General features: G+C 47.3%; 1 protein-coding gene across 4 annotated transcripts in view; it reads left to right on the top strand.

Moving 5' to 3' along the window:
- Window positions 1–14228, top strand: part of GSG1L (GSG1 like) — a 276495-nt gene that overhangs the window by 228313 nt on the left and 33954 nt on the right. For 3 of the 4 annotated variants that reach the window (XM_028841573.2, XM_028841571.2, XM_015125842.3), the window contains one exon: window positions 5659–5826. In XM_028841573.2, the coding sequence (XP_028697406.1) occupies window positions 5659–5826 (168 nt within the window). Of the gene's footprint in view, window positions 1–5658; window positions 5827–10838; window positions 10893–14228 lie in introns of all 4 variants that reach the window. The other variant, XM_077985702.1, reaches the window with a different exon arrangement.

Below are 14228 nucleotides of genomic sequence, written 5' to 3'. Positions count from 1 at the left end.
AACTTACCAAATGCGAAATAAGTAATTTGAATATCCCTGTAACTACTAAGGAAATTGAGTTTATAAATAAAAACTTTCAAAACAGAAATCTCCAGGTCCAGATGGTTTTACTGGAACATTTCACCAAATATTTAAATAAGAATTAGCATGTTTTTTTCAGAAAATAGAAGAAGAGAGAAAACTTTGCAGTTCACTTTATGAAGCTAACATCACTTTGTTATTAAAACCAAAGATAGTGCAAAGAACCACAGACTAATAGACCCCATGAATATAGATACAAAATCCTTAGCAAAACAATAGCACATGGAAGTCAGCAATATATAAAAATAATTATACATCATGATAAGGGGTTTATCCTAGGGATTATGACTGCTTCAATATTTGCAAAATCATTCACCATATTAACAAGCTAAAGAAGAAAAAATCACATGACCATGTCAATGAATACAGAAAAAGCGTTTGACACAATTCAACATTGATTCATACTTTTAAAAAAACTCTCCGAAAATTCAGAATAAAGGGGAACTTCCTCAACTTGATAAAGACCATCTATAAAGCATCTGCAGTTAACATCATACTTAATGTTGAAATACTACTTTCTCTCTAAGATTGGGAACACCACTATTATTCAACATAGTGCTGGAAGTTCTAACTAGAAATAAGACATAAAAGACATGCAAGACATAAGACATGAAAAGAAAATAAAAGGTATACAGATTGTAATAGAAATAAACTATACCTATTTGTAGATGTCATAATTATCTGCGTAGACAAATCCAAGGGATCTACCAAAAAAAAGCCTAGACTTAATAAATAAGTTTAGTGCTGTCTTAGGATAGAAGATAAAAATACAAAATCAATTGTATTTTTATAAACTAGCAATGAACATTTGGACAACAAAATTAAAAATATATATCATTTATACTAAAAAAGCAAAATACTTAGGCATAAATGTAACAAAACACTTACAGGACTTGTACACTGAAAACTGTAAACCGTAGAAAAATACCAAAGAAAGAAATCAAAGAAGATCTAAATAAATGGGTAGATATACTATGTTCATGGATCAGAACACACAATATATAGTGAATACATCAAATTTCTTGTAGATATAGAGAAAAGTATTCTAAAATATATATGGAAAGGCAAAGGAATTAGAATTTCTAAAACAATTTTGATAAAGAAGAATAAGGCAGAATGAATTAGAGTACTCAATTTCAAAACTTACTGTATAGCTACAATAATCCAGGCTGTGTGATATTAGTGGAAGGAAAGGCACATAGATCAATGAAAAAAAAATAGAGAACTCAGAAATAGACCAATACAGATACGCCCAACTAATTTTTGACAAAGGCACAAATCAGTTCACTGTGTGTGTGTGTGGTGGTGGGGCGGGGGGGTGGGGTGGACAGGGAATGGCCTTTTCAACAAATAGTGCTGGAGCTATTGGACATTCACTGGCAAAGATAAACAATCAGCCTTACTTTAAACTGCACACCACTTGCAAAAATTAATTTAAAATGGATCACAGATTTAAGTATAAAATGTAAAACTGTAAAACCTTTAGAAAAATAAGAGAAAATCTTTGGAATCTAGGGCTAGGCAAAAAGTTCTTATATTTGATATTGAACACATAAAAGGAAAAATGGATTAATTGTAATTCATCAAAACTAAATACTTTTGGTCCACAAAAGACCCTATTAAGAGGTTTAAGAGAAAGCTATAGACTGAGAGAATATATTTGTAAACCACATTTCTGACAAAGAACTAATATCTAGGATATATAAAGACCTCTGAAAACTCAGTAGGAAACAACAGAACAATCCAATTAGAAAGTGGGCAAAAAACACCAATAGACATTTTGCCAAAGAGGATATACAGATAGCAAATAAACAAACGAAAAGTTGTTCAACCCTATTAGCTGTTAGGGAAGTTCAAATTAAAGCCACAATGAGATATTATTACACGTCTATCAGAATAGCTAAAATAAAAAATAGTGACACCACCAAATTCTGGTGAGGATGTGGAGAAACTCATACATTGCTGGCAGGAATACTGTATTTAGCAATATAAAGGAACAAACTACTGATGCACACAATAACTTGGATGATTCTCCAGATAATTATGTTGGGTGAAAAAAAGCCAATCCCATACATACTCCTGTATGATTTTATTTATGTAAAATGTTTGAAGAGGTAAAATTATTGAAATGAAGAACTGGTGGCTGACAGGATTTGTGGGAGATCAGGCAGGAAGTGGCCGTAGGTATAAATGGCACAGAAGAGATCCTTGGTCTGTATTTTGACTGTATCAATGTCAATATCCTGCTTGTGATATTGTAATATTGTATTACACTAGTTTTGCAAGAGTTTACCATTGGGGAAAACTGGCTAAAGGGTACATGGGTTCTCTCTATATATAATTTCCTACAGCTGTTTGTGAATCTGTAATTATCTCAAAAGGAAAAATTTAAAAACAAGAGTAAACAAATGAAAGGAAAAAAGATAAAGAGAATTACAGGGTGTAATGAGGGCTGTGATGAAACTAAACAGGGGCATGTGATACAGAGTGATGGAGAGGGGGCTTCTTAGAGATAGTAGACAGAAAATGCCCACTAAGGAAGGGGTGACATTCACAGGTGAGAAGGGACCAGCTGGGCAAAGAGCCTGGGAAAGTCCAGGGATTCCAGAGGGAGGGAAGGCAATGGGGGAGGTAGGGCAGAGAATGAGCTTTGGGTTTTTGAGGAGTGGAAAAGAGACCATAGGGCTGGGATGCAGAAAGCCTGAGGAATCAAGCTCTGGACGACATGTTATTTGAAAAAAGATCTTGCATGTAAAGTAGATGGAAAGGCGGGGATGTAGGCTTTTCTTCTAGCTCAGTCTGACTTTGCACCTGTCCACCCATTGACTGTCTGGCTCTGCTCCACCCCATATCATCTGTTTCTGGGGCCCCTGGGCTCTAGCAAACCCCCTCCCTCCCCAGGGAAGCTCCCTCCACACACTCAGTCATTGGACTCCACCACTCCTGAAAGGTATTTTTGCTCAAGCCTTTAGTTTGAGAATCCCCTGCTCTGTCCCCTGACTGGGACATCAGGGTTGAGTCAGACTTGGTCACCCTTAAGATCCTTGGCTATAAAGACTCGAAATTCGTGTCAAAACTAACTCATGCAAAAGAAGAGAATTTATAGCAAGTAAACGTATGATAACTTTGGTTCCCAGTGACCAAAACCCAATTCAAACTGGCTTCAGGGTAGAAACAAAAGTCAAGGAAAACAAAATTAAAAAGAAAGGAATTGAGACTTCCATCATTGAAAAGTTCAGGGATAATGGCTTCAGCTCAGGGATCAAGCCCCTTTTCATGGCTCTGCTTTCTTTTGGGTCAACTTCATTCTCAGGCTGGGTGGTGGCAAGAGGGTCCCCAGCAACTCTTGGCTCAAACCTCACCAGCTTACCACCACAGAAGAAAGATGAGCTTTGTTTCCCAGTAGCTTCAGCCAAGTTCAGGGGTTGAGTCTCATGAACCTGACTTGGGTCACGTGCCCACCCCCAACCAATTACTATGGCCAGAGAACAGCAACATTTTCATTAGCCAGGCTGAGGTCATGTGCTCACATAGAGGTTGGGGTTGGGGCCAGCCCCACACAAACCTAATGGCCTGAGAAGAAGGAAGGAGTGATCCCTTAACAGAACCTCGGAGTGCAGTTACCAAAAGGAAGAATGGCTTATGATCAGGCAACACCAACATACTCCATACTCATGGAATCCAGAAAAAGCCTACTTGTTCATTCTCCATCCTCGGGTTCTGAGTTTCCACCATGCTAGTATAAATAGACATCCCAGGCTGAAGTAGAATCTTCAGCTTTGTTGCTCAGGAGAGAGTATCAGATTGGACCAGCTTTGGCCAGATGGTCAGCCCTTGACCGGTCATCTATGAATGGTGGGGGTTGGTGAGTAACACACTGGACACTTTGGTGGAAAGGGAAGCTCTTAGAGGGGCCAGGTTGATGCCCTAAAACTGTCTATTACAGACACTCAGGGCTTCTGGAAGATCTACATCAGCTCCTTATCATGAAAGAAATGGGAACTCTTATCAATGGGTTTGGTGTTCAGGGAAACAGATGATCCTTTTGAGGATCTCTTTGAGAAAGGCTGAGTCCTCAGATTTTTTCCTTGCTTTCCTTCTGGGGTGCTCAGGGGCTGTCAAAGGGAAAAGCAGTGGGTGCAGGCAGTGGGCTTCATTGACCATGGGGAATGCAGGGGTGGTGATGATGTTCAGAGGCCAGCTGGGTGGGCTGGCATCGGGGAGGCCTGAAGCTCCCAGGCAATGCAGGGTTGGAACAACAAAACTGAGTCCCTGATTTGGAGGAAACCAGTTACCAAGGCAGAGACTGAGGAACAGGGATCCAGGAACCAGGCCAGATGTAACTGAGGCCAGGCAGGTACCCTACTCCTGGTACTAAATGTTGAATGCATAGTCTTGATGAGAGGAATCAGGCAGGCCATTTCTGGAGCTGGAACTGGGTCAGCTGAGTCTCCTAGCTCTACCCCACCCTTCCTACCTTTCCAACTGTGGATGGGATAAATTCTCCACGTTTGGGCTGGGCTTAGCATGTACATCAAATGAGGGCTGCCAAAAGTCCCAGCTGTAGAGAAAGTTGTGGAGGAGAGAGCCAAGCAGGTCATTCATTATAACCTCATCTCTCAGGGGGAGAGTTTACAAACCAAATCATATGGAATTGGGTAGTGAGGATGTTAATATTAATGATAATAATGACAGCAAGACTTTCTTGAGTGCCTACTATGTGCTGGACACTATTCTAAGATAGTTTTAGTGGATCATCTCCTTTAATCCTTGTAACAACCCTATGAGGTAATGCTATTGTCCATTACAATGACGTGAGGTACTGGGAGCAGTGACACATACCTATAATCCCAGTACTTTGGGAGGCTGAGGCAGGAGGATCACTTGAGCCCAGGAAGTTGAGGCTGCAGTAAGTTATGATCACACCATTGCACTTCAGCCTGGGCAACAGAGTGAATCCCTGTCTTTAAAAAAAAAATAGTCATGAGGAATGTGAAACAGAAAGGGTTGGCATCTTTCCCCAGGTCATACATGAACAAAGGTAACTTAACTTTCATAAAAAATGAGTTTTTAGGATGTCTGCCCCCATCTCCTTCTCCATCACCAACTCCAGCTAATCTCCTCATGCATCCTCATTTCTGCTCCCCAAACCTCCCACAGTTTGTGGAACATTCCCTGCTGTCTGATGCCTCCATGCCTTTGTACACACTATTCCTTCTCCTGGAATGTCCTTTCCCCTGACCAACTCTCACTCTTCTTACCAGGCCGAGCATAAGTGTCGCTGTATTTTGGGTAACTTTCCTTGATGCCAGCCCCCTTGGACAGAGTGATTCATGCTCTTCTTGCCTCCCCATAATGAACTCTGTTATAGCTGCATCACAGTGTGCAGATAATTCTCTGTCTCCCAGACTGTGAGTGGGGCAGGGACCAACTCTTACCCTTCTCTATGGCAGCACCTGCTTAGGTACCAGAGGAAAAAGCAGCTGTGCAGGGATGAATGAATGTTTGGTGGGTGTGGAATTTTTCCTGTCCCTCACCCACCCTCACCATGGCATCTCTCTCCTGATCTCTTGGCAGCCTGGCGTGGGGCTCCTTTACCTGCTGCATGGCAGCCTCTGTCACCACGCTCAACTCCTACACCAAGACGGTCATTGAGTTCCGGCACAAGCGCAAGGTCTTTGAGCAGGGCTACCGGGAGGAGCCGACCTTCATAGACCCTGAGGCCATCAAGTACTTCCGGGAGAGGTCAGTGCACAGGGGGTTACCTCTGGCCACCACGGGGACTCTGAAGTCCATGGCCTGGCCTCAGTGGCCACCGGGCCCCAGTCGAAAACTGGAGTGAATGGTATGACAGAGGTTATAGAGGGGGGAGGCGGAAGAAGGTAGAGTTTGGACATCACTATGGCGGAATTTCTGGGATATTTTAATGTTTTATGGATCATGAGGTTGCTTTGGGCTTATGTGATCAAAGCACTAGAAACCCAGAAGGGAACCAAGTTTGAGCATTTACCATTAGGTCCTATGCTTCTTGGAACCATGATAAAGAGATAAAGAAGCTGAACCAAGGTTTCCTTCTTGGGCTCTGTCATGGCATTGAGGGAAAAGAGGACCCAGCTGTGGGACTGGTGATGGCTGCAGGAGGAGGATGGCTTCTCAATGTCAGGAACTACATGTAATCACCCGAGTCTTCAGAGTGCAGCTGGGAATAGAGGAGGTGACAATAAACAGTGGGTGGGTAGATGGATAGATAGATGGCTAGACAGGTGAGTGGGTGGATGGGTAGGTAGATGGATGGCTAGATGAATGGATGGATGAATAGATGAGTGAGTGGATGGATACGTGATGGATGGATGGATGGATAGATGGATGATTGGGTGGATAGGGTGGATAGGTAGGTGAATGGATGGATGGACAAGTGGACAGACGGGTGGATGGATGGATGGATGGATGGATGGATGGATGGATGGATAGATGGATGATTGGGTGGATAGGGTGGATAGGTAGGTGAATGGATGGATGGACAAGTGGACAGACGGGTGGATGGATGGATAGATGGATGGATGGATGGATGGATGGATGAGTGGTGGATGGGTAGGTGGAGGGATGGATGGATAGATGGATGATTGGGTGGATAGGGTGGATAGTAGGTGAATGGATGGATGGACAAGTGGACAGACAGGTGGATAGATGGATGGATGGATGGATGGATGGATGGATGGATGGATGGATGAGTGGTGGATGGGTGGGTGGAGGGATGGAAGGATGAATGGATGAGTGGTGGATGGGTAGGTGGAGGGATGGATGGATGGATGGATGGATGGATGGATGGATGGATGGATTGGTGAGTGGGTGGATGGGTAGATGGATGAATGGTTGGATGAACGGATTGATAAGTAAGAAGGCAGAGGTATAGATGAGTAGCTATGAGTGGAAGGACAGACAGGCAGATGGCTGGCTGGATGAATTTCAGGAGTTCAGAAGCTGGAGATATCCTTAGGCAGAACTCCTCCCAGACACCTTCTTCTGATGAAGCCACTCAGAGAGAGCATCAGCAGCCTGAAACCTGAAATTTCTGAGCCCTCCCTCCAGGGGGTGAGTTCATTGTTACTGCTGTATCCACCTCACTCTGTACTGCTCTCCTGGCTTCACCCAGAACTGCTCCTATGGGCCAGCTACCACTGCCACTCTCCAACCTAGTGCCAATCTACACCGTGCTAGCTGCTCCAGTCTCTTCTGGGCTGTCAGGGGCTGCTGCCCTCTTTAGCTCAGCCCATATCCCTAGAGCTGCTGTGCCTGTGTTTGTGGCAGGCCTTGAAGAATCACAGCCTATGTTACTCTTTCTGAGCTCTGTCCATCTCCCAGGCCTATCCCAATCAGTAGCAGTATCTAGAGGTACCCACGAATGGCCAATCTGGCCTGGGGTCCCTATGCTCTCAGTCTCTCCTCTTGAGAGAGGGGATGTAGAACAGCAACCCTAAGTCAGAGTCAACCATCATAACTGCCATTTATGGAGCACATGTTGTGTGCCAGGCCCTGTGCCTAGGCATTTCATTTCATCCTTAAGACTTCACTATGCAGTTAGGCCTATTAGCCCCATTTTACAGATGAGGAAAACTGAGGCTTAGAGAAGTTAAGACACTTATGTAAGGTTGCACAGTGATGGAGGGGGAGTTGGGGCCCAGGTCTGCGTGCCTATTTCCTAGAATGAAGAAAATCAGAGCTGGCAGTGCCTCAGAATCAGGCTACCCAGATGCAAGAGGCAGCCCCAGGATTCAACTCAAGCAGCTGCTCGAGCCCATGCAGGTGCTGTTATGCCCTGGACAGATCTGCTCAGTACTTGCAGTTGATGCGCAGGTTTGGGGCTTCTCACAAGTCCATGTGACTCTCAGCCTGAGGACCCTCTCTGATCCCAGAATCTGCTTTGCCCAACACGTGGGGCTTACTGGAATGCCCAGGAGACTGATGCTGTCAGGAGTTGCTGGGTGTTGAGGGATAAAGACCCACTTTCCCACCCTTGGTTGCAAAACAGCCTGGGGCATGCTTTGCCGTGGGACTGGTCTCCAGGTGCCCTTAGCAGGGATCAGCCTTTATCACATCCTCTACTGGCTCCGTCCCTTCCGTGTCGCACTTACCCTCTTCCCTACCCATTGTTCCTGGGACCACCTCCCCTCAAGAAAACTACCTGTACCCAAATCCTTATCACAGGGTCTGCTTCCGGGGGAGCTGAAGGAGAAGGGCATTAATGCCTTTCGGTGGCAGGGAAGGCATCACTGCACATCCTTAGCACTCAGCAGAGGAGGAGGAAAGGGACAGGAGGCTGCAGGGTGGGGCAGCATTGAGGAGCTGGACTCCCTGTGGGGCACTTGGGAGGGCTTCAGTCAGCAGAGAAGCATGGGGTGGGGAGGCCCACACAGGTACTCTGTTACAAGCCCCTCTCTCAGCCTGCCACTGTGTCTTTCCCCAGCCACATCGGCCTCCTTTTCATCCCTCAGGCACTCCAAGTGCATCCCCACCTTGGGACCTTTCTACTTACCGTGCCTCAGGATGTTCCTGTGAGGCCTCTCCTAATCACTGGGTCTAAACACACACTCCCCACAACCTTATCCTAGATACTCTAGCTCGTTGCTATTTTTTATATTTTGGAGACAGGGTCTCACTCTGTTGCTGTATTAGTCCATTCTCATGCTGCTAATAAAGACATAACTGAGACTGGGTAATTTATCAAGGAAAGAGGTTTAATTGACACAGTTCAGCAGGGCTGGGGAGGCCTCAGGAAACTTACAAGCAAGGCAGAAGGGGAAGCAAACACGTCCTTCTTCACATGGCGGCAGCAAGGAGAAGTGCCGAGCAAAGTGGGGAAAAGTCCCTTATAAAGCCATTAGATCTCATGAGAACTCACTATCATGAGAACAGTATAGGGGTAATTGTCCTCATGATTCAATTACCTCCCATTGGATCCCTCCCACGACAGACGAGGATTACGAGAACTCCAATTCAAGATGAGATTTGGGTGGACACAGCTAAACCATATCAGTCACCCAGACTGAGTACAGTGACACAAGCACAGCTCACTGCAGCCTCGACCTCCTGGGCTCAAGTGATCCTCCCACCTTGGCCTCCCAAGTAACATGCGCCACCATGACTGGCTAATTTTTTCATTTTTGGTAAAGATGGGGGTCTTGCTATCGATTGCCCCAGATGTCCTCAAACTCCCAGCCTCAAGCCATCCTCTGACCTCTGCCTCCCAAAGTGCTGAGATTACAGGCATGAGCCTCTATGCCTGGCACCATTTCTATTTTTTCATAGCACCTGATACAATCTGCCAGGATTTTCTTTATCTGTTTGCCAGTTTGCAGACTGTGAGCTCTGGAATAGAAGACCTCTGCCATCTTGTTTCCCACTGTGAACCAGGCACCTAGAACTGGACCAGGCACCCACTAGGAGCTCATTTAGAGTTTTCTGGTGATTGACTGAACTGGACTCTCATCTTTGGAGGCTTCAGCCCTGGCTCCCTCATGCTCTTTTATTTCCATCTCTACCATCATCTCGCTGATTCAGCATCCCAGCACTTCCATGCCAAAGCCCCAGGAGAGAGGATGTGATCGCCCGGTGTAGGCCAGGTGTTCAGTCCCAGGCCAGGCAGCAGTGGCCAGGAAGATCCGGCTAATCTGGCACACAGCTCACCTCGTCTGAGGCTGTGGATGGTGGCAATGCCCAGCCTGGCCCAGGGCCCGGAGTGGGCACTCAGCAAGTGTTTGCAGTAGACACATAAGCAACCAGATATCCAAAGCTGCCCCGTTAGCACTGCGGTCAGTTGCCACCCCTGCTACGGAGATTCACCTCCTGCGGCATCTGTGGGTAAAACGCACCTCGTTTTGCTGAGGCAGAAGACAGGACCTCTCCGTACCCCATCAACAAGAAGCTGCTGTTTGCTGGTGCCCCAGTTCCAATGGCTCCTAACAGCTCAGCCCCAAGATGAATTCTTCTCAGCATATGTGCAGAATATCACTTTACACATTCATAACTTGAACATTATGCAGAGGTTCATCAAATTTTATTTCCCTTCCCCTCTAAGGAGAGCATTTCAGCTTAGCCAGGCTGTTCTATTTCTTTCCCTTTTTTTTTTGTGCCTTCCCTACAAAGGGCTCGAAGCACATACATGTCTGCATAGGTTTTCGGCATGGCTCAGATGCAGGGCTGACATCCTACTGTGGCCAGCATCCCTGGAGCCGCAGCCAGGGACTCAAGGGAGGGCGATCCATGGCCCCACCTGCCCAGGTTTCCTTCTCCTCCATGGGGGACAGACGGTGCCGTGGAAAGAACAGGGGTTTGGAGTGAGTTTTCCAAGTCTGTCTCTTTGCTGCTATGTAATTTGGGGTGAGGCGCCGAGCCCCCCTGAGCCTGTTTCCTCTGACCCAGGATGGGAGAGTCCAGAGCTCTTCGTGTCTCAGGGAGGCTCAAATTTGAAAACCCACGTGACGTGCCACGCCCAGTGCCTGGCACGTGGAGGGCTTTGTGTGTGTGAGTTCCTGTCCCTTCTGCTCCTAATGCCCTCACCAGACCCCAGAGTGAAGCGTGAGCCTGGTCATGACCAGCTTAGGATGGAGATGGCAAGGGTGTTTTGAATCATGGCTAATAATCACGTTATTATCTCTGGCCCTGTATAAGGCCCTCCTCTAAATACCTTAGATGTGACTCAGTTAATTTCCGCAATGCCCCTCTGAGGTGTAAGTGTTATTGTCACCCCCATTTTACAGATGGCAAATGGAGGCACATTTAGGGAGGGCAACTTGCCCCAGGTCACACAGCTGGTAAGTGCCAGAGCTGGGATTTAAGCCCAGGCCACATAGTCCTTCCCTGTGCTGTGTGGCCTCTCAGCCCTGATCAATTGTCTCTGCTGGGTATTGAGCTGGGACCTGGGCACACAGTAGGAATGAGGGGAGTCCCATGGCTGAGGAGCTCATCGTGGGAGGGGCAGGTGAGGTGAGAGACAGATCGTGTGTGGGTTTCTGGGACGATGCACTCTGTGGGACAGAGCTCATGGGCTCCCTCACGCCCCCACCTTTCCTATCTGTGGGAGAGGCCTTCTGGTCTCTCCTGCTCTCCTCCTGGGGACCAGGGACAAGGTGGTGCCCTGCGGGGGCTGATGGACAGGAAGGAATTAAACTGTCCCTTCCCTGCTTCTACCCCCACCCCCTACGTCCTGTTGGATTACCCTCTGCAAGATCCAATTGCATGGCTGAGGAGCAGTTGGACAGATTTGAAATGGTTTTCAGAGCTGTAGAAGAAAAGCATGTTATGTGTATGTGTGTGCGTGTGTGTGTGTGCACATGTGTGCGTGTGCATATGCGTGTGCACATGGCCATGTGGAAGGGCCAGTATGCACATGTGTTGGGTTTGCTGGATTGGAGAGCCTGCACCCCCCAATTCCTGCCCCACCCCCTGAGAAACATCTGGAATTAAACCCTCCCAGCGTCACCCGGCCTGTCGTCCCCTCCTTTGTCTTAATCGGGCCTCCCGAGGGGAGGGTCAGATGCTGCTGAATGAAAGGTAAATATTTGCAGATTGGGGCTTTCTTGAATACTTAATGCTCAGATCTGGTTTAACAATGTGTGGAAGAAAATGAGACCTGTTGGATTGGATCCCAGAGGGAATTCAGCTGTGCCAAACGAGCGACCCGCCTCTCTGGGGAATGTGGTACTGTGTCGGGACGGAAACCACCAGAGCTTTTTGGGAGGGCAGATCTTCCTTCCTGGGACCCCTGAACCTCTCTCTGTACCACTTAGCACTCTCTGAAATTACTTGTTTATTTATTTTCATGTTTATGTCTGGCCTGTTTCGGTGCACACTCCACGAGAGCAGGGAGCCTGCTTTTCCTGGTTTCCTCTCTGTCCCAGCACCTAGAGCCACAGAGGCTCAATAAATTATGGTATTAATTATTAACAATATTAGGCCAGGCTCGGTGGCTCACTCCTGTAGTCCTAGCATTTGGGAGGCTGAAGCGGGCAGATCACTTAAGTCCAGGAGCTCGAGACTAGCCTGGGCAACATAGCAAGACCCTGTCTCTACAAAAATATTAAAAGATTAGCTGGGAGTGGTGGCATGTGCCTGTGGTCCCAGTTACTCAGCAAGGCTGAGGTGGGAGGATCACTTGAGCCCGGGGGGTCAAGGCTGCAGTGAGCTATGATGGCGCCACTGCTCTCCCACCTGGGTGACAGAAAAAGACCCTGTCTTGAAAAACCAAACCAACCAACCAAACAAACAAACAAACAAGCAGTATTAATTCTATTAAGTATAGTAGAGAGTTATGCAGTGCCCCCTGTTGCAGACACGGTTTGAGCGCCTGGCTGACTTCATGCATTCAGCCCTTGTGGTACACCTGAAGAAACAGACTAGGGTTGGAATTAACTTTGCAATTTACTAGCTGTGAGTCCCCAGGTAACTCGCTTCACCTCTTGGAGCTTCAGTTTTCCTGGCTGGAAAATGAGCTAATGCCTACCTTGAGGCTTTGTTGTGAGGACTTTATGAAATGATACAATTATGTTTCTGGAAACAAAGCTGGGGTTCCCCTCTCCCTGCCTCCGCCCCCCTCTCCCCACCCCCGTTAGAGAACTCCCTCTATGCAGGGCAAATAAGATACACTCCCCGCCTGAAAAGGGGGCCTGTAGCAAGCGGCAAATGGTAATCCTTGGAGAATCTAGCCTGCAGATGTATTTTGTTTGGCTTGCATGGTGGTTTCAAAATTCTTAAATTTAGGCTGAGTTTTAAAAATCAGGAGATTTCATGTTAAAATATCAAGGTTTTGCAGAAACAGAAAAAGAAATATGGCATATTCTCACTTATAAGTGGGAGCTAATCATTGGGTACACATGGACATACAGACGGGAACAACAGACATTGGGGACTGCAAGAGCAGGGAGGGAGGGAGGCAAGGGTTGAAAAACCACCTATCGGGTACTATGGTCAGTGTTTGGATAATGGGATCAGCTGAAGCACAACCTCAGCATCATGCAATGCACCCATGTCATGAACCTGCTCATGTACTCCTGAATCTAAAAAGAAAAAACAAAACAAAACAAGGCAAGAAATCAAAAATCAAGGTTTTGGGCTTTTCATGACAAAGCAGAGATCTGGCCACACTGGGCCCCTGTTCCCTCATGGCAACAACAGGCTGAAACACTTGAGTTCACTGCCCCCTGCTCACACCAAAGCAAAGTGCACTGGGTGCCACAATCGAGTCTCCTGCAAGTGGCTTCAGGCAGGAGGGGCCAGTCCCACCCCAGTGGGAGGCAGAGGATAGAAGAGGCTTCACAGAGGCTGGGCATAGTGGCTCACTTTGGGAGGCCAAGGCAGGCGGATCACGAGGTCAGGAGATCGAGACCATCCTGGCTAACATGGTGAAACCCCGTCTCTACTAAAAATACAAAAAAATTAGCCGGGCGTGATGGCAGGCGCCTGTAGTGCCAGCTACTCGGGAGGCTGAGGTGGGAGAATGGCGTGAACCCAGGAGGCGGAGCTTGCAGTGAGCCGAGATTGCGCCACTGCACTCCAGCCTGGGCGACAGAGCAAGACTCCGTCTCAAAAAAAAAAAAAAAAAAAAAAAGGAGAAGAGGCTTCACAGAAGAGACTCGTGAGCCGAGTTTTTCAATACTCATGCGGAATCCACCAGACAGATCGGCGGTGGGTGAGGGAGGCTATTTCAGGCACAGGGAACAGAATGAGCAAAGGCCAGGAGGGGCCGACACACGAAGCACATTTAGGAAAATCTAAGCGACTTGGTGTGATTTGAGAGTGAACGCCTCGGTGGGAGTTGTGCCTGGGTCTCTGATCCTCTTCTCCTCCCACGGTGTCTGGGGCTGGGGGCCGGTGGTAGCAGCTATCTGTCTATCACTGGGATGCATTTATCTTCTAAGAGAGGGGAGATGGAGTAGGAACCGTCCAAAGCCCCCTTCCTTGATGCCAGTGCTCGCTGCACTCCCAGCCCAACGCAAAGCCATCAGATCTCAGATCTGCAAGATCAACCAGCATGGACAAAAGTGGTTTGTGCACAGGGAAGGGGTGACCTCAGCCTGGCTCCTTACACATTCACGGGATTGGCTCAGCAGGGATGGGCATGTCAACCGCATGCCCCAATGGCTCCTGTTCTC

This window comes from Macaca mulatta, chromosome 20 (assembly GCF_049350105.2).
Source record: "Macaca mulatta isolate MMU2019108-1 chromosome 20, T2T-MMU8v2.0, whole genome shotgun sequence".
Taxonomy (NCBI): Eukaryota; Metazoa; Chordata; class Mammalia; order Primates; family Cercopithecidae; genus Macaca; species Macaca mulatta.
The sequence above is the reverse complement of the archived record's forward strand: the minus strand, read 5'-3'. Positions and strand labels throughout refer to the sequence as shown.